General features: G+C 45.9%; 1 protein-coding gene across 2 annotated transcripts in view; it reads right to left on the bottom strand.

Moving 5' to 3' along the window:
• LOC126266886 (discoidin domain-containing receptor tyrosine kinase B-like) overlaps positions 1-27,628 on the bottom strand; it is a 358,246-nt gene that overhangs the window by 48,507 nt on the left and 282,111 nt on the right. For both annotated transcript variants that reach the window (XM_049971552.1, XM_049971553.1), the window contains exon 11: positions 17,591-17,727. In XM_049971552.1, coding sequence (XP_049827509.1) covers positions 17,591-17,727 — 137 coding nt within the window. The remainder of the gene's footprint in view (positions 1-17,590; positions 17,728-27,628) is intronic.

The raw sequence follows: 27,628 nt of genomic DNA, 5'->3' as shown, positions 1-27,628 counted from the left end.
GCAAAATTCCTCGGACCTATGGAGGTGACAGTGTCCCACATCTAACTGACAAACCAGGGACTCCTAAGATACGACTTGGCAAACAAATGGTAATGAGATGAGGAGCTTTTAATATCAATGGGGGCTACTCTGGGAAGACGGTGGAGCAGGCAGAGGCTGCAAGTAAGATGGGGCTGGACGTTTTAGCTGTTAGTGACATTAGGGTAAGGGGTGAGAAAGAAGAGGAAGTGGGAGAATACAAGGTTTACCTGTCAGGAGTCAAAGCAGGAATAGCACAATGGGGTGAAGGTCTTTACATCAGGAAAGAAATGGAACCCAGTGTAGTTGCAGTGAGGTATGTAAACGAACGACAGATATGGATAGATTTGACAGTGTCTAGCAAGAAAATTAGGATTGTGTCAGTATATTCTCATTGTGAAAGGACAGATCATGATAAGATGGATAGTTTTTATGAGGCACTCAGTGATATAGTTGTTAGAGTAAAGGACAGGGACAGTGTTCTACTCATGGGTGATTTTAATGCCAGGATTGGAAAACGAACAGAAGGGTATGAAAAGGTTATGGGTAAATTTGGAGAGGATATGGAGGCCAACAGAAACGGGAAACAGCTCTTGGATTTCTGTGCCAGTATGGGCTTAGTAATCTCCAAACTCATTTTTTAAACGTAATAACATTCACCGGTGTACGTAGGAAGGCAGGGGGAACCAGACCTGTCATTGACTATATAATAACAGATCAGGAATTCAGGAAGGCTGTGAGGGACACACGTGTATTCAGGGGATTCTTTGATGACACTGATCATTATTTAATCTGCAGTGAAATTGGGATTGTGGGGCCGAAAGTGCAGGAGGTCAGGTCCATATGTAGGAGGATAAGAGTGGAGAAACTTCAGGATAAGGAAATAAGGCACAGGTACATAACAGCGATCTCAGAAAGGTTCCAATTAGTTGAATGTAGTCAATTACAGTCGTTGGAACAGGAATGGACAAGGTACAGGGCCTCTTAGAGGTTGTCAGGGCCAGATCTTTAGCTTACGGCAAATAATGGAAAAGTGTTATGAGTGGAACAGGCAACTGTATCTATGCTTTAGAGATCTAGAAAAGGCATATGACCGGATTCCTAGGAGGAAGTTATTGTCTGTTCTACGAGCTTATGGAATAGGAGGCAAACGTCTGCAAGCAATTAAAGGTCTTTACATGGATAGTCAGGCAGCAGTTAGAGTTGACGGTAAATTGAGTTCATGGTTCAGAGTAGTTTGAGGGGTAAGACAAGGCTGCAACCTGTCTCCACCGTTGTTCATATTATTTATGGATCATATGTTGAAAACAACAGACTATCTGCGTGAGATCAAGATATGTGAACACAAAATAAGCAGTCTTGCATATGCCGATGACTTAGTTGTGACGGCAGATTCGATTGAAAGTTTGCAAAGTAATATTTCAGAGCTATATCAGAAATGTAAGTACTATGGTATGAAGACTAGCATCTCCAAAACGAAAGTAATGCCAGTGGGAAAGAAATATAAACGGATTGAGTGCCAAATAGGAGGAACAAAGTTAGAACAGGTGGACAGTTTCAAGTACTTAGGATGCATATTCTCACAGGATGGCAACATAGTGAAAGAACTGGAAGCGAGGTGTAGCAAAGCTAATACAGTGAGTGCTCAGCTATGATCTACTCTCTTCGGCAAGAAGGAAATCAGTACCAAGACTAAGTTATCTGTGCACCGTTCAATCTTTCGACCAACTTTGTTGTATGGGAGAGAAAGCTGGGTGGATTCAGGCTACCTTATCAACAAGGTTGAGGTTACGGATATGAAAGTAGCTAGGATGATTGCAGGTACTAGTAGATCGGAACAATGGCAGGAGGGTGTCCACAATGAGGAAATCAAAGAAAAACTGGGAATGAACTCTATAGATGTAGCAGTCAGGATGAACAGGCTTAGATGGTGGGGTCATGTTACACGCATGGGACAAGCAAGGTTACCCAAGAGACTCATAGGTTCAGCAGTAGAGGGTAGGAGGATTCGGGGCAGACCAAGGAGAAGGTACCTGGATTCGGTTAAGAAAGATTTTGAAGTAATGTGTTAACATCAGAAGAGGCACCAATGTTAGCAATGAATAGGGGATCATGGGGGAATTTTATAAGGGGGACTATGCTCCAGACTGAACGCTGAAAGGCATAATCAGTCTTAAATGATGATGATGATGACGATGATGAGCACAGTGCCTCGACCTGGTACGCTGGTTTAATCTGCTTTCATCCCTCTGATACTATTCCAATATTTACACATCCTGAATAGTTGATATGATTAAAGCAAGGAATGGACAACGAGGTCGTTACGGAAGGAGTTGAAGCTCAGTTTGGCGGAGGGTAAGGAAGGAAATCGGCCGTGCTATTTTCGAAGGACCATGCGGGTGGTTGCAAGCTAACAGTTTAGAGGAAAGTTTCTCTCTGGCGCAGACGGGCAGCCGAATTTATCTGGAACGCACTTTTCAAGAGTTTTACCCACGCATTCTGCAACGAATGATTAATTAAAGGGACTAAAAGCTCTTCTGCGCCGTTTTATGAAATTCAGTCAGGTGTTCATTACCGTCAGTACAAATGAAGACAGCAGAATATAAATTTGGGCAATGGACCTTATTCTTAAGAAAATTTTGGGATCATCGCAGAAAACTGCTTATTTATTTTCATTTACTATGTTAACCTTGTAGAGTTTATGCCACCGGGCATGTCTGAGTAAGCGTTATATATGTTTTACATTTCATTAATTACGATAAGCATGTTATAACACGCAATATTATAAAACATTTAGTTGTCATTTCAGTGGAGAAAGAGAGAAAACTTCATTCCTTGAGGAGTACAATAACAGAGGCTTGTTACAGAAAGATGGATTTAAACTATGAGAGCTAGCATCAATGGGCATGAGAGAAGAGAACAAAGAGAGAGAGAAAAACAGGAAGAATACAGGGGATAACGAAACTGATTTGACTGAATGAGTAATGAAAAGAGCATGAAGTATAGAAGAGAAGATGGAAACATTTGCTTCACTGTCTGATAGAGGGAGAACTTGCCAGACTCTACTACTTGTAGCGAAACGTTATGATGCTCACAGGAGGTAGTGTTTCAGCTTCTTTTTAAAACTATCAGGGCATCTAATTGCTTACATTGTACAGAGTAGTTTGTTCCAGATGCAAACGGCAGCAACATGGAATATTTTTGTTTTACGGATGTGGAAAGCTGGGATACTTGTCAAGTAAGGGCTAGTGTTTAGACTATGACGATATAACAGGTGCTTAGTCGCTAACACAAAGTACATAGATGCACGTACAATGAGGAGCCTGTGAAGTAAACATAGCGTGTGGTGGTCACGTAACTTGACCGGCCACAATGAACCTATCTTGGCGTAAAGAACACTGGCAAGGCCAAACAAACTGGTGTGAAGATGTAGTTCATACAAGTATTCATGGTTAGTTCTAACCGTCAGTGTTCTCACTACCTCTGCAGTGTTGGATTAAATCCCAATGGCGGAGGTTCGGTAGAACGAGTAATTGCACAAGTTAGTGATGATGAAGTCTGCTCGGTTTATCAGCCGAGTCTGTCGTTCTGCGGTAGTGTTTCGTATAAATTTCCTACTCCTCATCTTCAGGCCAAGTGTCGGGTTTATGTCCAGATCGTATCTTTATAGACGGCTGGACCGCAGTCTCTTCTGCTCTTCTGCCTCGTTTGCAGCGGTTCGGCACATCCCGCGCCTATGGTCGGGTGTCGCAGACGGCGGGGAGGGGGGAGGGGGACATTGCGGGACGGGGCAGGGGGGGGGGGGGTGGAGGGTAGGGGGGGGGGGTAATCCCCGCATGCTGGAGGGCCTGGCGACGCATCCTGATGTTGCCCGTCTATTCCATCCGCCGCCTTTGCCGCTTTGACGTTCGAGCGCTTTTCACGTATTCTTGCTAGCGCTACAATCCACGCAGAATTCAGTTGGAAACAGCTATATTGGTTGACAAGATGATTATGGATCCACTGCACTTTGCCACTGCAGGTTTTCTCGTTTGGCCGAGGCGAACCTTCTCAAATGTTTTAGCCCCGCTGCGAAATACACCTTCACGACCGGCCGATATACTGCTTACCACGTTCACAACTGATGCTGTAGACTACAGGTGTTAATTGAGCCAAGCAAATTTTTGATTTTAACCTATGAGCGGAAAATGGTTTTAATGTAGCTCTCCACCAATATCCTGGTAATCTTGGGCGTGGGCGAACCAGCATAGGGAAAGAGCGCCAGATGCTCCGTGTCTTCTTCCGCATCGTCTTCTTTCTTCTTCTCGCCCGACTGTAGAGGGCATCGTACCTGTGCCTCCGAGTACCCGTTCTTGCGAGAGGCTCCCCTCATGTGCTGCAACTCGGTCGCACACGTCTCGCGCTCTGTGCAGAGGGATGGTGAGCACACATTTGAATTATGCTGGATAGTGGCAGCCATTGGCGTTTAGGAACTGGTCCGTGGGTGCCTTCTTTCTATTGACAGAATATCCCAGCGTGCCATCGTTTTCCTCCTTATAAGGATATCGACGAAAGGTAGGCATGCGTTTTCTTCTACCTCCAAGGTGTCGTGTATGCTGTTAAGATGTGCAAGAAATTCCTGCAGGTCATGTGACCACATCACGCATGGGTCATCAACATGTCGACAGAAGGTCTTTGGTTTCAGACGCACTGTTTTGAGAGCCGTTTCCTTGAAGTGTTCCATGTCCAGAGGCTCCATCCTCAGAGAGGCAGCGGAAATACCGGTCCATCAAGATCTTATCAACTGGAATAGCGGTTGTCAACTGTGCTCTGCATGGGTCGTGGCACTAGCGAGAATACGTCGGAAGAGTGCTCTGATGTGAAAGAGGCGATAGCACCGGATGGACCAGACAGACACCATCAGGACGCGACGCCAGGACCCTCCGCCGGTAGTCCCCCCACCACCGTCCGCAATGCCCCAGCCACCACCGCCACCACCACCCGCGACACCGCTTCTGGAAGGGCGCGATTGGCTCAGCCGTTCCAGACGAGGCAGAGGAGCCTGCGGTCCAACGTCTGAAAATAGATGAACTGGACATGAAGCTGACACTTCGCCTGAAGATGAAGAGTAGGAAACTTGGCGATACGTTGCTGCAGAGCAGTGCTTTGACTCGGCTGATAATCCGAGAAGACTTGATCACCAAAATCCGCCGCAACATTCTATCTTATCAATATTCCATATACACTCCTGGAAATGGAAAAAAGAACACATTGACACCGGTGTGTCAGACCCACCATACTTGCTCCGGACACTGCGAAAGGGCTGTACAAGCAATGATCACACGCACGGCACAGCGGACACACCAGGAACCGCGGTGTTGGCCGTCGAATGGCGCTAGCTGCGCAGCATTTGTGCACCGCCGCCGTCAGTGTCAGCCAGTTTGCCGTGGCATACGGAGCTCCATCGCAGTCTTTAACATTGGTAGCACGCCGCGACAGCGTGGACGTGAACCGTATGTGCAGTTGACTGACTTTGAGCGAGGGCGTATAGTGGGCATGCGGGAGGCCGGGTGGACGTACCGCCGAATTGCTCAACACGTGGGGCGTGAGGTCTCCACAGTACATCGATGTTGTCGCCAGTGGTCGGCGGAAGGTGCACGTGCCCGTCGACCTGGGAGCTGACCGCAGCGACGCACGGATGCACGCCAAGACCGTAGGATCCTACGCAGTGCCGTAGGGGACCGCACCGCCACTTCCCAGCAAATTAGGGACACTGTTGCTCCTGGGGTATCGGCGAGGACCATTCGCAACCGTCTCCATGAAGCTGGGCTACGGACCCGCACACCGTTAGGCCGTCTTCCGCTCACGCCCCAACATCGTGCAGCCCGCCTCCAGTGGTGTCGCGACAGGCGTGAATGGAGGGACGAATGGAGACGTGTCGTCTTCAGCGATGAGAGTCGCTTCTGCCTTGGTGCCAATGATGGTCGTATGCGTGTTTGACGCCGTGCAGGTGAGCGCCACAATCAGGACTGCATACGAGCGAGGCACACAGGGCCAACACCCGGCATCATGGTGTTGGGAGCGATCTCCTACACTGGCCATACCCCTCTGGTGATCGTCGAGGGGACACTGAATAGTGCACGGTACATCCAAACCGTCATCGAACCCATCGTTCTACCATTCCTAGACCGGAAAGGGAACTTGCTGTTCCAACAGGACAATGCACGTCCGCATGTATCCCGTGCCACCCAACGTGCTCTAGAAGGTGTAAGTCAACTACCCTGGCCAGCAAGATCTCCGGATCTGTCCCCCATTGAGCATGTTTGGGACTGGATGAAGCGTCGTCTCACGCGGTCTGCAGGTCCAGCACGAACGCTGGTCCAACTGAGGCGCCAGGTGGAAATGGTATGGCAAGCCGTTCCACAGGACTACATCCAGCAATTCTACGATCGTCTCCATGGGAGAATAGCAGCCTGCATTTCTGCGAAAGGTGGATATACACTGTACTAGTGCCGACATTGTGCATGATCTGTTGCGTGTGTCTATGTGCCTGTGGTCCTGTCAGTGTGATCATGTGATGTATCTGACCCCAGGAATGTGTCAATAAAGTTTCCCCTTCCTGGGACAATGATTTCACGGTGTTCGTATTTCAATTTCCAGGGGTGTATTAACGGTTCACATCCTGTGGAAATACAATACACAAATTTAATATGGCGTCGGTGGTAGAAATATAGGCTGAGGAGTGCAAGCGACTGGGGATTGTTGGGGCGTATACGTTTATTAGAAGAAAATAACACAACGAGGTGGACAAGCCGGTTCCCGTTAGATCACCGAAGTTGAGGACCGTCGCGCACGGCCAAATCTCGGATGGGCCACCGTACAGGTATCCCACATGTTGTTGATAATTTCCCATGTGCCCTTCGGGCACAGGAGAGGTGGTGCCATTAAGTCCCTCACTGCCATTCTATGCGCCAGTGTCCTGGATTCAGTTCCAAACCTCTCTGCAGTGTCTCATGAAGTAAGGGCATGACACAATATTCCAGGTGATCCGTCCGTCAGACAGGGGCGTTAAGCTTCGTGGCCTCCTAGGTGTTCTTCGACAGGGGCAGGCACCAGGTTTGTCCCTTCCCTCAGTATCTCCAACACGCGCACGACACTGCACTACACATGCATTCATTACTTACCTACACTCAGCAGAAACTCTCACATACACAGCTAAAAGCCTTGCAGCAGTAGCAACATCGCTTACCATCAGATCACCGAAGTTAAGCACTGTTGGGCTTGGCTACCATTTGGGTGGGTGACCGTCCGGGTCTGTCGAGAGCTGTTTTCTTTTATTTACTTACACTTCTAGTTCCGTGGGAATTGAGGAGCAAATCTCCAGGGTCATGGAACATGTCAGTATATGAAATTACAACAGAAAAGAAATAACAGATGAAAATAAAATTTCTGGTACTTCCTACAAATTGAATCAAGAACCTTCTCTAGCTTGGGCAGAAATGCTCTGAAGTCAGAAGTTAGGGGACGTACAAATAACATTTAGAAGCCTAATTTCATTAAATTCAATTGCCCCTGCACAACATTTAAATATCTGTTCAGTGCAGTGCCATGATACGTCTATGGGCTCAAATGGAATACTGTTTTTTTCGTCAGTATCGGACATACAGTGCGCTAAGTTCTTAAGGACGCCTTTGGTCTGTGAAGGGTGATGGCAGCTACGGGCATGTAGATACAGATTTGTATGTGTAGTTTTTCGATATACAGCATGTCCTAATGAGCCGTCAACTTTACAGAAAACATCTGACGAAGCCACTATGGCTGCAGTACATTAGGACTTTGTTTTTATGAAACAGATCTGATGATGGGCATTAAAGATCGAAACCGGTAATCTGTTATCAAATCGTTTGTGACGTAAACTAAAGGAAACTTTTTACAGAAAACGACAACATCCAAGAAGGGGAGGCAGCTGTCTTTTTCTATTTCCATAATAAATTTGATATTAGTATGGATAGAATTCAGATGCTCAAGAAATCGATGCAATTCGTCCATCCCGTGTGGCCGTACCACAAACGTGTCGTCCACGTAACTCCAGAAGATCATTCGTTTAAAAGAACGCGCTTAACACAGCCAGACAAGCCAGCTGTGGCTGAATATTGATACAGGGCATTCCGTGAATTATAGTGATGCGAACTTTCTAACATCCACTTCTTGCTTTGGGGATACTGTCTTCAAGGAAGCTATTGAAAATAGTTCAGCTAATAATTTAATAAATAGTGGTAATCGTTTAAACTTGGACAAAGCATGGAATCCGGCTCTTGGTATAATTAAACTGCAGAGAAGTCGTCATGGTATCGTCGCATACATCGATAAGCGAATCGCATGTCTGTACGCCTTCGCCACTGGCGGAACTTCTGTAAGTGTACCTCTTTGACGCTTGAGGGCGCGTACTGCCGCGGTGGAGCGTATAAGGCCGCGTATGGTACCTTCCCGTGAGTCATGAAACCCATTCTAAGCAACGCCGGGAGATCGCCGGCCGTTATATCAGTAGAAGATATGGTATTTGCGCGGCTGCGTGCCCGCAATTGAATGGACTATTCATTACACAGCGAAAAGTTGAAAATGCACTTGAAATTCCCGTTTAGGTAATTACGGATATTTCGAAGGAAGCACAAATAATAAACGGAGTTTTAAGAGGGAAAAATCAATGTTTATTGCACCAAAAATCAGCAGAATAAATTTACGCTTCGAACATAAACCACACAATTTATAGAATGATTCAGTTGTAGTTTGTGGTGTTCAAAAGTACGCTTCGGACATATACCACAAAATTTTGTTGTTTTCAGACGCCCGACAGAGAGAAAAGGAAACAATGAAACGAAAACATGAATCAATAACATCTCAGTGAGATTAACTTACGCTCACACAATTTCGATTTCCAGACGGAAGTGTATCATTAAATCACACAAATGGAATTTCCTGCGCATGCTACTATTGCAATGACTACACGAGCCAATGATAGCCAGAAGACTTCTAACCAAACGTAAACGGCCACTCGCACACAGACTCAGTCAATGGAAGAGTAAGAACGTAATCAATCCCCTGGTCCTGTACACTACATAACACTAGTGCACCGTCCATTTCCTGTCAGTACACAGTTGGCCGTACAGTAGGCACTCTTAAAAACTAACTCGCAACGGCGTTGAGAAGCCCTGTATGTATGTCGTAAGTAGGCTGTTTAGGTTTTTATGTTGGTAACGCCACATGGCGCTCTATATGAAAATCACTGACTGTGCTGTGTGAAGTCTGTGACTGGTTGGCATTGTTCGAACTGTGAACAGCGCATAGCATTGCGCAGTTGGAGGTGAGCCGCCAGCAGTGGTGGATGTGGGGAGTGAGATGGCGGACTTTTGAGAGCGGATGATCTGGATTTGTGTCCATCAGAGAGAGTAAAATTTTAAGACTGGATGTCATGAACTGATATATATATATATATATATATATATATATATATATATATATATATATATATATATATATAATGACTTTTGAACACTATTAAGGTAAATACATCGTTTGTTCTGTATCAAAATCTTTCATTTGCTAACTATGCTATCAGTAGTTAGTTCCTTCATTAGTTAGATTCTTTTATTTAGCTGGCAGTATTGGCGCTCAGTGAATTGCAGTAGTTGGAGTAACGAAGATTTTTGTGAAGTAAGTGATTCATGAAAGGTATAGGTTATTGTTAGTCAGGGCTATTCTTTTGTAGGGATTATTGAAAGTCAGATTGAGTTGCGCTAAAAATGATGATCAGAATAAGTAAAGAGAGAAATGTCTGAGTACGTTCAGTTTTGCTCAGCTACTTGAAAATCAAATAACGTAAGGAGTTAATCAGCACAGTGATTCACTAATGTGTACGGCACCACTAATGTGTACGGCACAAGACACCGTCGCCGTTCATGCATTCTATGAATAGACTCCTCGGGCACCAAAAACACTGGTACACCCGTCCTCTTTGCATCTGGGTCCGCCCCTCACGTTGTCGGTCGCCAACGCCACGTCTTGACAGGCGTTCTCTGTGTCCAGCTGTTCCAGTCCGACTTCGAGACGGAGCTGTCGGTAATCAAAAACAACATCGAACGACATGTCCTCCGTTTGCTTAACGCCGCTCTCTGAGTCAGCCAGAAACCGTAGCTGCAGGCTCCTTCTGTTCCATTCCTCTGCGCAAGACTGAGGACGGACAAAATGGGACGCAAGACAACAGAGGGCGACATCCTTCATGAACTCGACGCCACTATCGGTGTGTTGCCAGCCAGCGGTCGTCAGTCAACGTCCAGACCTTGGCTGCATACTCCGACTCGTCCACTGCCCGACACAAACCTCATTAACTGTACCGCGCGGAGTGGCCGCACGGTTTGAGGCGCCATGTAACGGATTGCGCAGTCCCTCCCGCCGGATGTTCGAGCCCTCCACCCCACCTCACCCCCCCCCCCCTTCCTTTGTTAGTTTAAGTAGGGTGTAAGTCTAGGGACCGACGACCTCAGCAGTTTGGTCCCCTAGGAATTCACACACATTCGAACATTCATTAACCACTCACGTGATCGCCCGCTGGAGCCAGGTTTACAGTAGTGATACGTCTCCGTGACCTCACTATGACGTGGAAGTGCCAAGTTTCCATCGTTAGGGATGGCTATCGCCTTCGTGATCGTACCGAGTTTCCCACTGAACTAATGTCACATGTGGTACACTTCACGGCGTCACTTAATGATTCTTACCAAAAAAAATGTGACTCGGTGCTGTTTTCAATACCTAATTATTTCCAAACATGAAACTGATTTGTTGCTGGACAAGTTACGCTCATTTCCGTAACGCTGTCCGCAAATGCACGGTCATTATGTGTGCCTCATTACTATTATTAAAGCCGGCCGCGGTGGTCTTGCGATTCTAAGAGCTCAGTCCGGAACCGCGGGACTGCTACGGTCGCAGGTTCGAATCCTGCCTCAAGCATGGATGTGTGTGATGTCCTTAGGTTAGTTAGGTTTAAGTAGTTCTAAGTTCTAGGAGCCTGATGACCACAGATGTTGCCTCTTATTACTCGATTTAACATGTTTATTAATTTAATTTTAACTGATCTGATCATTCATTTGAGGACGACATTGTTGTCTACAGAATGAAATTTTACTCTACACTGTGCACTGTTATGAAACTTCCTGGCAGATTAAAACTGTGGGTAGCACCGTGTATGGGTGGCGTAGGGGCTAGGACACTAGACTTGAATTTGGGAGGACGACGGTTCAATCCCGCGTCCGGCCATCCTGATTTAGGTTTTCCGTGATTTCTCTAATCGCTCCAGGCAAATTCCGGGATGGTTCCTTCGAAAGGGCACGGCCGACATCCTTCCCCGTCCTACCCCAACCCGATGAACTCCCTGTCTGGTCTCCTCCCACAAACAATTGTTGTTGTTGTCTTCAGTCCTGATACTGGTTTGACGCAGCTCTCCATGCTACTCTAACGTGTGCAAGCTTCTTCATCTCCCAGTACTTACTGCAACATACATACTTCTGCATCTGCTTAGTGTATTCATCTCTCGGTCTCCCTCTACGATTTTTACACTCCACGCTGCCCTCCAATGCTAAATTTATGATCCCTTGATGCCTCACAACATGTCCTACCAACCGGTCCCTTCCTCTTGTCAGGTTGTGCTACAAACTTCTCTTCTCCCCAATTCTACTCAATACCTCCTCATTAGTTATGTGATCTACCCATCTAATCTTCAGCATTTTTCTGTAGCACCACATTTCGAAAGCTTCTCTTCTTTTCTTGTCCAAACTATTTATCGTCCATGTTTCACTTCCATACACGGCTACACTCCATACAGGAACGACTTCCTGACACTTAAATCTATACTCAACGTTAACAAATTTCTCTTGTCCAGAAACGCTTTCCCTGCCATTGCCTGTCCACATTTTATATCCTCTCTACTTCGACCATAACCAGTTATTTTGCTCCCCAAACAGCAAAACTCCTTTACTACTTTAAGTGTCTCATTTCCTAATCTAATTCCGTCAACATCACCCGATTTAATTCGACTACATTCCATTATCCTCGTTTTCCTTTTGTTGATGTTCATCTTATATCCTCCTTTCAAGACACTGTCCATTCCATTAAACTGCTCTTCCAAGTCCTTTGCTGTATCTGACAGAATTACAATGTCATCGGCTAACCTCAACGTTTTGATTTCTTCTCCATCGACTTTAATACCTACTCCGAATTTCCTTTTGTATCCTGTACTGCTTGCTCAATATACAGATTGAATAACATCAGGGACAGGCTACAACCCTGTCTTACTCCCTTCCCAACCGCTGCTTACCTTTAAAGCGACTTAACTCTTATACCACAATCTGGTTTCTGTACAAATTGTAAATAGCCTTTCGGTCCCTGTGATTTACCCCTGCCACCTTTAGAATTTGAAAGAGAGTATTCGAGTCAACATGGTCAAAAGTCCACAAATGCTAGAAATATAGGTTTGCTTTTCCTAAATCTATTTTATAAGATAAGTCGTAGGGTCAGTATTGCCTATTGTGTTCCAACATTTCTGCAGAATCCAAACTGATCATCGCCGAGGTCGGCTTCTACCAGTTTTTCCATTCGTCTGTAAAGTATTCGCGTTAGTATTTTGCACCTGTGACTTATTAAACTGATAGTTCGGTAATTTTCACATCTGTCAACACCTGCTTTCTTTGGGATTGGAATTATTATATTCTTCTTGAAGTCTGAGGGTATTTCGCATGTCTCATACATCTTTCTCGCCAGATGGTAGAGTTTTGTCAGGACTGGCTCTCGCAAGGCCGTCAGTAGTTCCAATGGAATGTTGTCTATTCCGGGGGCCTTGTTTCGACTCAGGTCTTTCAGTGCTCTGTCAAACTCTTCACGCACTATCGTATCTCTCATTTCATCTTCATCTACATCCTCTTTCATTTCCATAATATTGTCCTCAAGTAAATCGCCCTTGTATAGACCCTATATATACTCCTTCCACCTTTCTGCTGTCCCTTCTTTGCTTAGATCTGGGTTTCCATCTGAGCTCTTGATATTCATACAAGCGTCTCTCTTTTCTCCAAAGGTCTCTATAATCTTCCTGTAGGCAGTATCTATCTTACCCCTAGAGAGATAAGCCTCTACATCCTTACATTTGTCCTCTAGCCTTCATATATACACTCCTGGAAATTGAAATAAGAACACCGTGAATTCATTGTCCCAGGAAGGGGAAACTTTATTGACACATTCCTGGGGTCAGATACATCACATGATCACACTGACAGAACCACAGGCACATTGACACAGACAACAGAGCATGCACAATGTCGGCACTAGTACAGTGTATATCCACCTTTCGCAGCAATGCAGGCTACTTTTCTCCCATGGAGACGATCGTAGAGATGCTGGATGTAGTCCTGTGGAACGGCTTGGCATGCCATTTCCACCTGGCGCCTCAGTTGGACCAGCGTTCGTGCTGGACGTGCAGACCGCGTGAGACGACGCTTCATCCAGTCCCAAACATGCTCAATGGGGGACAGATCTGGAGATATTGCTGGCCAGGGTAGTTGACTTATACCTTCTAGAGCACGTTGGGTGGCACGGGATACATGCGGACGTGCATTGTCCTGTTGGAACAGCAAGTTCCCTTGCCGGTCTAGGAATGGTAGAACGATGGGTTAGATGACGGTTTGGATGTACCGTGCACTATTCAGTGTCCCCTCGACGATCACCAGAGGTGTAAGGCCAGCGTAGGAGATCGCTCCCCACACCATGATGCCGGGTGTTGGCCCTGTGTGCCTCGGTCGTATGCAGTCCTGATTGTGGCGCTCACCTGCACGGCGCCAAACACGCATACGACCATCATTGGCACCAAGGCAGAAGCGACTCTCATCGCTGAAGACGACACGTCTCCATTCGTCCCTCCATTCACGCCTGTCGCGACACCACTGGAGGCGGGCTGCACAATGTTGGGGCGTGAGCGGAAGACGGCCTAACGGTGTGCGGGTCCGTAGCCCAGCTTCATGGAGACTGTTGCGAATGGTCCTCGCCGATACCCCAGGAGCATCAGTGTCCCTAATTGGCTGGTAAGTGGCGGTGCGGTCCCCTACGGCACTGCGTAGGATCCTACGGTCTTGGCGTGCATCCGTGCGTCGCTGCGGTCCGGTCCCAGGTCGACGGGCACGTGCACCATCCGCCGACCACTGGCGACAACATCGATGTTCTGTGGAGACCTCACGCCCCACGTGTTGAGCAATTCGGCGGTACGTCCACCCGGCCTCCCGCATGCCCACTATACTCCCTCGCTCAAAGTCCGTCAACTGCACATACGGTTCACGTCCACGCTGTCGCGGCATGCTACCAGTGTTAAAGACTGCGATGGAGCTCCGTATGCCACGGCAAACTGGCTGACACTGACGGCGGCGGTGCACAAATGCTGCGCAGCTAGCGCCATTCGACGGCCAACACCGCGGTTCCTGGTGTGTCCGCTGTGCCGTGCGTGTGATCATTGCTTGTACAGCCCTCTCGCAGTGTCCGGAGCAAGTATGGTGGGTCTGACACACCGGTGTCAATGTGTTCTTTTTTCCATTTCCAGGCAGTGCTCCTACAAGGTACAATTTAAACAAGTACAAATTATTGTTAGTTTGACAAAAACATTAAATACAACAAAATATAACACATTCTGCCTTCTTCCTTTTTTTTGATGCGTGAGAACGTGGATAAGCGTGTTGCATCATGTGACGGGTAGGCATGGCACACTCCGACTTCGAGGGTGGTCAGGGAAGACGCTGCGGAGATAACCGGCAAAAGTGTCTCGGTAAGATGGTTTTCGAGTGTGGCTGCTATGCCCGGCAACAACTTGGTACAAGAAGTCCAGGAATATATGCGGACCACTCTGAAAGAGGTATTGTAAAGCCTGTCCTCGAAACCAGATGAGTGTACGGTGCTTAGTAAGAGGGTAGTGAAATGGCGGGGGCAACAACAAGAAATCTGGGGTTACCGTCGTTGGCGGGGCACGGAGCTAAAAGCCCACGATTCGTTGGATGAGGAGCCATACGTTTTGTTTCAGGGGGCACGTAAGACGGTGCTCGTCGGTGTCTTCGAGCTGACAGTCGGGGCAGAGTGGGGAGGTGGCCAGTCCTATGCGACAGTTAGTCGGGAATTTGCCATAGACTAAACATACCAGAGTGCAGACACAGACGACGATAAAAAGGGTGCATGCACACACCCCCAAATCGTTCGCCAGTTAATGTCAGGGTGCTGTAGCACCAAGGGGTAGCAAGGGTTGGACAACATAAACAAACGAGAATTGTCTTTTGTACGGGGAGAACGGGTGACTGGAAGATCGGTTCCAACGTAGCTGAGTTCTATGAAACAATTGGCGACATGGTACAATAATGGAGAAATAGGTGACACATGATCGGTGAATAGAGAGAAGCTGGTCGGAGGATATCTAAGAGACTGCATGTTAAGGACGGGACCGGCCCCAGCCAGTGCCGCAACACCGTATGGACGAAGAGTGTGGAAGATCGAGCCCGCACGTTGAGAAGTCCGAGGCTACTTTTTGCAGGAGGCAGTGTTAGTTATGGCGGACTTTAGAAGGTGCTGCTGCTGACACAAAATATCCAAAGGCTGTTTGGATGCGGCGGCCAAGGAGTAATGGCATTGGGAGGATCTGGGCGACGTGTACCAGTTTAGGGGCGACATACATGTTGACATAGGACACGTTGGAGTTGGTTTAAGTTAGGGTGCCCTTGACCACGGACATGGTGCCGAATCTACTGTTTAAAGCCGTCCGTAAGAGAGGGCCACTGCGCGGTGTGTGGAGCTCGTAAACTCGATACCCAAGTAACGAAGGTTGGTAGTGACTGATAGTGGGGTCGCACCATAACCGAGAGGCCGCGCCCAATGTGCATCATAATCGATTTGCGGAAATTAAGAATGATACCCGAAATACGTCCATACTGACGGATTCATTGGATGTCGTCACTGAGTTCCGTGGAGGAGCAGGTGAGAAAGAGGTCGTCCGCATAAGCCCTGCAGTGAAATGTACAGTCATGTAACGTGAGGCCCTGCAGTCTGACATAAGACCAGCGATGAGGGGCGCAAGTGCAATGGCATAAAGTAGACATAAGCCATCCGTGACGCAAAGACCGGCCTATAGAAAACGGTCCTGCAAGTCCTCCATTGACTTGTACCATCGAGACCGCGGGAAGCAGTAACCGGCGGATTTCATCGACAAACAGTAATGGGAACCCGATAAGCGTCGCCACCATGAGGAGGAACGGAAAGCGATCAAAGGCACTCGTAAAATTGATGGATTCCAGTGCGGCACGAAGGTGACAAACAGCCGTCAGCAGCGGTCAGTTCACGGCGTTCTCCTAGGGCTGTTTGTAAGGTGGCCCCACAACCACTTGCAGTCTGCTCCGGTGAAAGGACCGTAGGTAAGACGGTGCGTATGCGCACTGCTAAAAGACGTGCATAGCCTTCATACTCTGCAGTCATTAATCTAAGGAGGCGATATGCAGAGACATGGGACCCTCCCTGCAGCATAGACACTGGCAGAAGAATGCTAGTGACCAATTCAGGTGGAATTGGGAAGGACGGAGAAAAGAGTTCCTGAACCATCTCCGTCCAGCGAGGAAGCATTAACGTGGTGAACGCCCGGTAAAACTCAAGGGGAGACCATCGGAACCTGGTGATTTGTTCTTGACTCCCTTGTTGATCGCATCTACCACCTCTACTGCTGTGATTGCAATCATCATGGACGTTGACTCCGCTACGGTGAGGGTCCGATCAAGGGAAGGACGGAGATCGTCAGCAAGTGGCGGTGCGACAACACAAATGGTTGAAATGGCTCTGAGCACTATGGGACTTAACGTCTGAAGTCATCAGTGCCCTATAGCTTAGAACTACTTAAACCTAACTAACCTAAGGACATCACACAGCACCCATGGCCAAGGCAGGATTCGTATCTGCGACCGTAGCGGTCGCGCGGTTCCAGACTGAAGCGCCTAGAACCGCTCGGACAACCCGGCCGGCGCGAAGAAACACCATCCACAATCCGTGCTGCATCCGAATTTTCGTCCCCAGCATCACGACCTGCGACTGTGTTCACCACACAACACAGGCGGCAGTGGTATCTGCCTTTGCTGAACATTACTACCAATTTTATAACGCATTAAATTATTTATTTTCTAATTTGTCACATTATTTTTTGCCGTGATTCTGTAGTATCAAAACAGCTTCTCAGTTTCTTGGATACAAGTAAGATATGTACAAAAATAGACACACTGTTTTTTGATTCTGCTGACAAATGTGAGATCAGACACTTAGAACGTTTAACATTTACATTTTTCAATTGTATTTAGTAGTATAAATACTGTTCCCTTGCGGTTTTCGATAGGATATTTCATGGCAGCAGTTATCTTAATTAACACAGTGTTTGTACAATGGCGTGTAGAATCACTGGAGTAGCGTTTTCTCTTCTGAGAGAAACAACCGCCTGTCATTAGTCAAAGTAGCAGCTGAGCGCTGCGAGTAAGGCGCTGGTACTGACCTTCTTGCCCTTGGACGCAGTCTTGTTGTCCCTGGAGAGCAGGCTGGCTGTGTCCTTGAGACTGACCGCAGGGGAGGGCGACGGCGCAGCGGGGGGCCGCACCCCTGTGTCAGGCACGGCGTAGTCGTGCACCGGCTCTGCAACACCACGACCACTCAAAGGAAAATCAAGAGCTGTGTGGGTTGCGATTAGCGGTCCAAACAGAAGAAAGAGTAGCACGACTACTTTGTATCAGATTACCACTCAGCTGTAGAACCTTTCACCCTCCAAACACAAGCATTTGTTTGTTCCACTTACTACCACTGGTGTTTTAAAGACTTCAAGTAATTTTCACAGAATGTACCGATGTTATTTTAATGAACTAACATACAAATGTACACTAATGGCCATTGAAATTGCTACACCAAGACGAAATGCAGATGATAAACAGGTATTAATTGGACAAATACACTATAATAGAACTGACATGTGATTAAACTTTCACGCAATTTTGGTGCGTAGATCCTGAGAAATCAGTACCCAGAACAACCACCTCTGGCCATAATAACGGCCTGGGCTTTGAGTCAAACAGAGCTTGGATGGCGTGTACAGGTACAGCTGCCCATGCAGCTTCAACATGATATCACAGTTCATCAAGACTAGTGACTGGCGTATTGTGATGAGCCACTTCCTCGGCCACAATTGACCAGACGTTTTCAATTGGTGAGATATCAGGAGAATGTGCTGGCCAGGGCAGCAGTCGAACATTTTCTGTATCCAGAAAGGCCCGTACACGACCTGCAACATGCGGTCGTGCATTATCCTGCTGAAATGTAGGGTTTCGCAGGGATCGAATTAAGGGTAGAGCCACAGGTAGCAACACATCTGAAATGTAACGTACACTGTTCAACATGCCGTCAATGCGAACAAGAGGTGACCGAGACGTGTCACCAATGGCACCGCATACTATCACGCCGGGTGATACGGCAGAATGGCGATGACGAATACACACTTCCAATGTGCGTTCACCACAATGTCGACAATCACGGATGCGACCATCATGATGCTGTAAACAGAACCTGGATTCATCCGAAAAAATGTCGTTTTGCCATTCGTGCACCCAGGTTCGTCGTTGAGTACACCATCGCAGGCGCTTCTGTTTGTAATGCAGCGTCAAGACTAACCGCAGCCATAGTCTTGACCCGTCACGGCGTTTCGTATTACCCTCCTGAAGCCACCGATTTCATATTCTGCTAACAGAAATTGGATCTCGACCAACGCGAGCAGCAATGTCGCGATACGATAAACCGCAGTCGCGATAGGCTACAATCCGACCTTTATCAAAGTCGGAAACGTGATGGTACGCATTTCTCCTCGTTACACGAGATATCACAACAACGTTTCACCAGGCAACGCCGGTCAACTGCTATTTGTATATGAGAAATTGGTTGGAAACTTTCCTCATGTCAGTACGTTGTAGGTGTCGCCACCGGTGCCAACCTTGTGTGATTGCTCTGAAAAGCTAATCATTTGCATATCACAGCAACTTCTTCTTGTCGGTTTAATTTCGCACCTGTAGCACCTCATCTTCATGTTGTAGCAATTTTAATGGCCAGTACTGTATATTACGGCTGTTCAGCGTTACAGCCGTCATTCTATTTTCGTAACTGTTGCATACAGGAAGCAAAAAACAAATTAGATTGAGGTCACATTCACCCCAGTGGTACTCACTGTAAGAAGCATGAATAAATTTTAATGTATTGTATATACAAAACCATCATTGGATACAATTGACCCAGATGGAAGAAGTCATATATTTTAAAACCGTAGCTTTAATAACAAGGAAGGAGACATATCCCTAATGTGTTTATGGGGTCATATTGACACCAGTGGTTCAAGGAAAGGTATAACAACTGATGACGCACGAAATCTTAACAAAGGGTACAAAAATTAGTGGTAAATAATAGTCACACTGTTGCATGTGTTTCATGTAACCGCCATTGTTCTACTTTCATAAATGTTACATTCAACAAACAAACGAACAATTTACAGTGGGCTCGTACTGATGCCAGTGGTACTCAGTGAAAAAAAAACATAAATAAATTTTAATCTTTTGTAAAAACAAAACATTTCACTCACAGTGAGAAAGTCAGATATCTATAAAATAATAGTTGCGGAAGCAAGGCTTATATATATTTTCAACGAGCTGAAGGGGTTACACTGACCCCAGTGGTACTACGACGGTTAAAATGATTCATTAGCTCTTGGAAATTGTAAACATACTTCAATATTGTTGCCTACTCTGCCGCAGGATCGACAGTAAACTTTCTCGAGTGCGCAGAGCGTAATTGTTAGAGTGTTGTGTGTAGCTTTCGTGGTACACGCTACATACAGCTCCGGAGTCGTGACACCCAAAATCTCTGACTGCCATACTTGACAAAAACGATTAACGATCTCATTAGAAAGAAATATATTTTACGTAAGAATGACCAGTTTCAATATCAGAAAAATAATTTTTAAAAAGAAATTTGCGCATTCGTGCGTCATATCGCGAGATCATATCGTGTCACGAGAGCAACAGTCAGCGGCAGCGATATGGTTACGCATGCACTCGAGAAAAATCATTGGCGCCAGTTTTGGGACGAACGAACGTAAACTGCCAGTATTGTGTTAACCATCACACCCGTAACAAACTACCTGGACAGCGATTTCTGCGTGATTGAGACGTTAGTAATCGAACAAAATGATAGCACTGCAATAGATTTCATTGTATTCTGAACAGATCAAGTGGCTGAAGTGTCATTTACCAATTACAAGTATTGTTGGATCAAATCACTTGTAAACAGTGCTGCCCGTATTACTCTGCGTTACTGTTAGAATATACTTACATCTGTATGAAATCTTTGTGGTCCTTTTTGTGTGAATGTCCCCCTAACCCGCCAACTAATTAATGAACATTGTAGGATTAAACTTAAGCTGACTCTGGCAATCTCAAAATAATTAGCGCAGAACGGAAACATGTACGTAACATTTACGGATACGGCCGCGTGGGATTAGCCGAGCGGTCTCAGGCGCTGCAGTCATGGACTGTGCGGCTGGTCCCGGCGGAGGTTCGAGTCTCCCCTCGTTCGTGGGTGTGTGTGTTTGTCCTTAGCATAATTTAGGTTAAGTAGTGTGTAAGCTTAGGGACTGATGACCTTAGCAGTTGAGTCCCCTAGGGTTTCACACACATTTGAAAACATTTACGGATACGGTCATAAAATATCCGATACACACGCTTGTGTATTTTGTAACACTGTGAGCAGAAATCATTTGCGTGACTAGAGGACTTTTAAATGCATGGGTCGCAGGTAAAATTTTGTTTGAGATTCTCTGAACGTATGGCTTAAGGGTGCTGCACACGCAGCAATATATTCACCGAGCGACTGACCGATTTCTTGGCAGCCTACAAGCCTACAAATATCCCGACCGACTATACTCAGGTAACACAGGGCCGTTGCTGTAATTTGTTTATCTTACGATAATGGAGGTTATGTTCTACGAGATCCGTATTGGTTTACACAGAAACAAAACCTGGTGTTAGCCTTCACTCTTTTAGAGGTAACAAGGACAGAAATAGCCGAGAGATTGTTGATGGCAAAGGAGTGGCCAGTGTAAAGAAAGAAATTTCTCTACGCTCCGTTACTTAAGGAGCTGGGAGTCTGTGATTTTCCTAATTATATAAGAGAGAATGAAACATGTTTTTTGGCGGTGCTGAACATCACCAAGCCATTGTCATCGAAAAATGATATAGCCATGAGAGAGGCTATAAGCTTCAAGGATAACTTATTAGCTACATTTTTCTTTCCAGCCACTGGCAAAGTTCACGAAGATTTCAAATGCAGTTAAGTTGTATCCCCATAATTACTGTCTAAAATGATTCCTAAAACCAGTAAAGTGTTTTGTAGTTGCCTGAGGAAATACACCATGTTAAAGGACATTACATTAAGCTAAAGATGTTCATGTAAACTTTGTTAGTTTATTTGTGTATGTTGCATAAAATATGCCTCCGTAAGTTTAATAAAAGTGATCCAAAATTACAGGAAGAAAGACGACAAATGTTGGTGGCGCACATCATTTAATAAATACAACAAAAGATAATAGAAAAACGAACCGTTTCGCAACAGTTAAAACTGTCAAAAAATCATATACCTTACACTTCAAATAGGAGGTGGCTGGATTTTGTAACACTTTCAACGACGAAGAAAGTATGTTTCAAGAATAAAAGCCTACTGACTGTCGCTAATTCGGTTTTGAGGTTTTACGTCCCGTGAGTATCGATAGTGAAATCTAAGTTTAATCTGACTATATTTTAGTCTTTAAATCTTATTTTGTTAAGTGTCGGAAATAAAATTAACACGGAGATACAGAATGTCGACGGACTTTTATTCATAAAATACATATGTCTTTTACTCTCTCTATGCACCACATGAAATATTGTGGATTCTTTAAAAAATGAAACAAGTGGTACGTTTCTTGCATCAAATGCTATACTCCTTTCACGATGTGTTCTCACAGACATCTACAGTCTTTCAATCTCTCCAGAAGCTCTGTCATAGTTTCATCCGCCTCGCACACTGTCAGGTATATCAGAATAGCACGTAATCCTATGCACAATGACAAATTGACAGGAATTTTTCGGTCGGTTGGCACTAAAACGCTACACACCGTAGAGTTTGCTGGGTGAAGGTGCGGGGGGTTCAGCAGTCGGGTGGTCGTATCCGAAGGACAGCCCCACAAGAAAAGTTGGTCGGTCATTTGGGTAAAGTGCCTACACACGACCGATTTATCGGTCTGTCGATCGATCGTTTGGTGCGCCTATAGGTGTAAGGTGCAACGAGGTTGCTTGCACTGCGGGTTGCTAGCCCGCCAGGGGCGGGAAGGCCCGTGCCCGGGCGTCTCTGCTCGCCGGCTCTCCTCAGTCTGTGCGAATCTCGTGAAAATATCCTAACCAAGGCTGTAGAACACACTAAGGCCTCAAGAACCACTGTGTCCTAGCATGAGCAGTGTACTTTTATACTTCTTCACAAAACAAATACGAGGGTTGCCCAGATAGTAATGCACAGCATTTTTTTTTTTTTCGTTAGCCGAAAACAATGCTACGCATACGAAACGTTATGTGTGTATTATCTAAATTCTCCTGAGTGAGCGCGCCAATTTTTCGTCACTTGCGACTGACAGCGTAGTTGCAGGGCAATCTCAAAATGGCGTTTGTAGGTGATGTTGGTTACAAGCAACGTACCGTCATTGAATTTCTCACTCCAGAGCAAGAAATTGCGGGGAGCATTCACAAACGTTTGTGCAAAGTCTATGGGGCATCTGCTGCTGACGAAGTACGGTTCGCCGCTGAGCAAGAAGGGTGAGGACATCAGAAGGCGGTTCGGCGGAGCTCAACTATTTGTAGCGGTGGGGGAGACCATCCACGGCTGTCACACCAGACGCTCCTGACCTAGCCCCCTCGGACTTCCACTTGTTTGGGCCATTAAAGCATGCCATTCGTGGAAGACATTTTGAGGAAGATGAGGAGGTGATTCCCACAGAGATGCACTTGCTCCGCCACTAGGACAAGGATTGCTACCGACAGGGCCTTGTTTCGTGCTGGAGGAAGGCCACAGAACGGAAGGCACATTACGTGGAAAAGTAGGGTGTTTAGATAAAACATCATTCTTTCGTTCATGCAATTGTCATTATATTCAATAAAGAATTGTTTCAATAAAGAATTGTGAAGAAAAAAATGCTGTGCATTGCTATCTGGGCAACCCTCGTATTTAACGAAATGTAGTCAGAAATTACATTAAATATAAACATAGCTACCATAAAATAACTCGGCTAGGTAACAGTCTCTAAAAACAAGAAGCAGGAGGCTTTGGTTTCTTATAATCTCTCTCCATCCGACTCAGGCTAAAATAATATTTATTCGTTCTCTACTTAAATGAAAGTAAATTACGCAATTTTCCCGTAACCAGTATCAGTGAGAAACTGACCAAGTAGTTCGGTGTAAGCAGAAAGTCATTCACATTAGGACCCATTCCTTTCTTCGGACGTAAAAAGCATGTGTGCCACACAAATGCTGCTGTAATTTCCACCAGGAAAGCAACATATTTGGCTCATCGCTGTGTGGCTTGCCTGACGTTAGATGCACTCTCGTCTCGTCTTCAGAATTCATACTGAAATTCTCTGATATGTTATTCTCTGAATTCTAGTCTCCAAATCTCATCTTCTTGGACAACAGGCTTTTATTCTCCGACGTGGTTTCAGTTTCTACATCTAAAAGTTTTGCACAGATGCGAGTAGGGCTCGGGCTCTCAGGGTTCCGTACAAACTAACAATTGGAAAGATAGTAAAGATAATTTCGTGTGGCCCAATGTCCTAGTGGAAGTCTTTCTATTGGACGCCACTTGGGCGACTTGCGTACCCCTGACCTCCCCCAGTTATTCAACGGGGGAGAGAGGACTTAAAGTTTAACGTGCCGTCCCAGTCACATGTGACTTCTGGAGACCCTCCCATCATTGAGAGGTGACCGCTGGGCGAAAATGAAGATTGAAAAATCCGTGGCCAGGCTATGACTCGACACTGCGACCTCTCGGTTGCCAGACACGCGCCTTGCCGCTACAGCGGCAGGTAACCTAGACCGACATGTTTATAGATCATCTATAGGTTTTCATGAGAGAGTTTCCGAGTATCGAAATAAGTAAGATTTATGGCCATACATTTTCGCTACATTGATATATATGATTAATTTATTTACACATCCAAAAGACGTACATCTTAGCACTTAAATTTAAATTTGATTTGTACCTCTGCCCGTTCCTCAGAAAATCAGACAGACAGTACAACAAACGGAAAAAATATTTTTATCTGAAAAATTACACTCAACAATTTTAGGAATCCTTCCTTTACTTGTTGTGAAACCTTGCTTCTTGCCACATTTTATTCAAAAATGGTTCAAATGCCTCTGAGCACTATGGGACTCAACATCTTAGGTCATAAGTCCCCTAGAACTTAGAACTACTTAAACCTAACCAACCTAAGGACATCACACACACCCATGCCCGAGGCAGGATTCGAACTTGCGACCGTAGCAGTCCCGCGGTTCCGGACCGCAGCGCCAGAACAGCACGGCTACCGCGACCGGCGCCACATTTTATGATTCTAGGTTAACTGGTAGTATCCTATTAGGCTCTGACGTATGATTTTGCCAATATAGAAGTATGTGAATAAATAGCGGTATTTTTTGATTGTATTAACTTAGAATGTTTAAATTTTTCACACCGCCAGTGAGCCATAGACCTCAGTATGTGACAAAAATTTCAAATTTGTATTGTACTGTCTGCCATCGGGTTCCCCTATATGGCAGGCAGCACCGCATAACAGCTACGCTATGAGGGAAACAAACCAACAGCCAAACAGGCGAAGACATCAGGTAAACACGCCGAAGATTCCAGTCGATTAATAGGAACCTTTCCTTGCAGAGGTCGTGGCGACATATCCGGCCACGGATTCCTACGCCGGGTTTCTATTGGCTCCAGCTCACTATATAGGCTCGGCCGGTCGAAGGCACACCGAGTCCTTTTGCATTTCCTTCCTCTGCCCTTTCTTATTCCCTCTCGCGTCTGCCCTGCCCCTCTCGCCCCTTATGACTCCTCTCCCTCCTTGGTTCCCCCCTTTCGTTTTCTTCTCTCCTTCCTCCTTGTTTCTTCCCCCTCCTCCAGCTCCCCCTCCCCATCTACCCTTGGCTCTGGAGTGTCATATTTGTGCCATCATTTTCGTGCAGTGTTTCACAGTGTGGGTTTTCCAGTGAGTGTTCCGTGGTGTGTCTTTAGGGAAGTGTAGCGAACACCCATCATACTGTCGCTGGGTGTGATTTTTTATCTCTTGCGAACAGAAACCAGACTATCGCCATGTTTTTTAATTGTGTGCCTACTATGTTACTTGTCTGATTCATGTGTATTTTATCGACATTGCCACCCCTTTTGCTTTCTGTTTTAACTTTCCGCATTTTTACACCTTAAGTCATCATTTTATCGCCTGTTCTTCCTTCTTTCTTCTTCCTTTTCTTAAAAAAGTCTGTAGGCTGTAGAGCAGCGTCCTAAGCTGCTACCAGCCCCCCCCCCTTTGGGGGGAATTGAAAATCAATAAACAAAAAAAAGGCAGACCAGTCTTCGTCCGCTGCTAATGGCAACCGCTGTAGCAGAGTCTCCGAGAAGATATCACCGAAGCCACTGCACAGCACAGCCGATCGAAGTACCAGCCGGCCGAGAGGAATCACATCTCCGGCTAGACCGACGGACGTCTACATCTATTGTACAGCCAGCTATTGTATTGTACAAGAAGTTACGTTCAATGAACTGTTGGAGAATACAACAGATATCTGGAGAAAAAGGAGTCTTGACAGCTGGAGAGACAGACAGACAACAAAGTGATCACATCATTCCATTTTTTAGATTGAGTACGGATCACTAAGGAGAACCATCTAGCCATATTTACAAGAAATCAATGTCATGTAACATTTAAGTTAGGTGACTTAAGGTCAGCCCTTCACTTATTTACAAGATGTGTTTAACTGGCACGTACAGGCATGCGGTTGTCGTAACTGATTGTGTTACGTAGCTTAGTTGATGATATGATAACGTGCTTAGACTTGAAGCTAGTCATTGAGCAGTCAAGAAAAGTAATACTGCAACTTGGGAGGTTCTCTGCCATTCATTCCATTATTTCGAACATTGGCAAAGCATGAGATGTTATTCTCATCCTACATGGGAAGTTAACTGATAACATTTTATCCAACAATTTCTTTGTTTTTGACTACTACGTTTTCCCTTCCACCATTTAAAAGTTCGCAGGTCGTCATATTAACAGAAATTAAATAATCCTCTATTATTTAATTTGAGACAGAAGTACATTCATAGCGTTTATACAGTACCACTCAGCGATTGCAATAGCTCTTGCTAGATCACTTTCATACCAAAGCACACCAAGTTGAACAATACCAATTACACTGCTGACAAACATTAAATTTCGGAAGGTTGCGTTTATTTTGCACAGAACAGTGTAAACAGGTGATGGTAAAGTAGAAACAATGTGAAGAACAGAGAACGTAAACAAATGCAACATGGATAGCGTTAGACAAAAATGTTCTACGTTTTTACCAACTTAACGGATTTGCACACACATTCCGACAACTGGCTAATGTGATCAGCATATGGCGTTACCACTTCTGGGTGGAATACAGGCCTGACACGACGGAGCAAGGTTCGAGTGACGTCATCAGTCTCATGTTGAGGCAATAACGCCCATTCTTGCTGCAGAGCTCCTCGCAAGTCTTGGAGAGTGGTTGATTGATGCTGACGTGATGCAAACCGCCTTCCTACCGCATCCCAGACATGTTCAGATCGAGAGAACGAGCAGGCCACGCCTATGCAAGGAGTATCTTCCGTTTCCAAGAAACCATCATCCACACTTGCTGTATGATGAGCATTATCATCCATCAATGCGAAGTCTGAGGCCACAGCATTTCGCAATAACTGGATATGAGGTCCCAAAACCTCGACACGATACTTGACGGCAGTTAAACCTTGCCGATTCACACAAACAATTTCATGGTGTTAGATTTGTCAATGTAATCATTGCCCACACCATTAAGGATCCTCCCCGATATCGGTCTCTTTCCACAATGTCTGGATTCCGAAATTGTGTTACACATCCCGTCCAGCTGCGAACTTGTCGAGAATCACTGTCCAGACCAAACAGGGACGCATCTGCGAAAAAAACATTAATCACCGCCCAGGTGGCATTTTGACGACTCCACTCTAGACAATTGAGGCTATTCAGGCAAGCCTTCTGTAGACCCTTCGTCTCGATACAACATGTCAAGTCGATGCTGCCATATCGGATGCTAGTTGCCGTGTAGTACTAAGGCGGTACCCTTGTGCCCTTACGGACAAATAACGGTCTTTTTTTTTATTTGGCACGTGCTCGGCCCTGTCCTGATCTTCGGGATACTGTTTCGGTCTCTATAAA

This window comes from Schistocerca gregaria, chromosome 4 (genome assembly GCF_023897955.1).
Source record: "Schistocerca gregaria isolate iqSchGreg1 chromosome 4, iqSchGreg1.2, whole genome shotgun sequence".
NCBI classification, from domain to species: domain Eukaryota; kingdom Metazoa; phylum Arthropoda; class Insecta; order Orthoptera; family Acrididae; genus Schistocerca; species Schistocerca gregaria.
The sequence above is the reverse complement of the archived record's forward strand: the minus strand, read 5'-3'. Positions and strand labels throughout refer to the sequence as shown.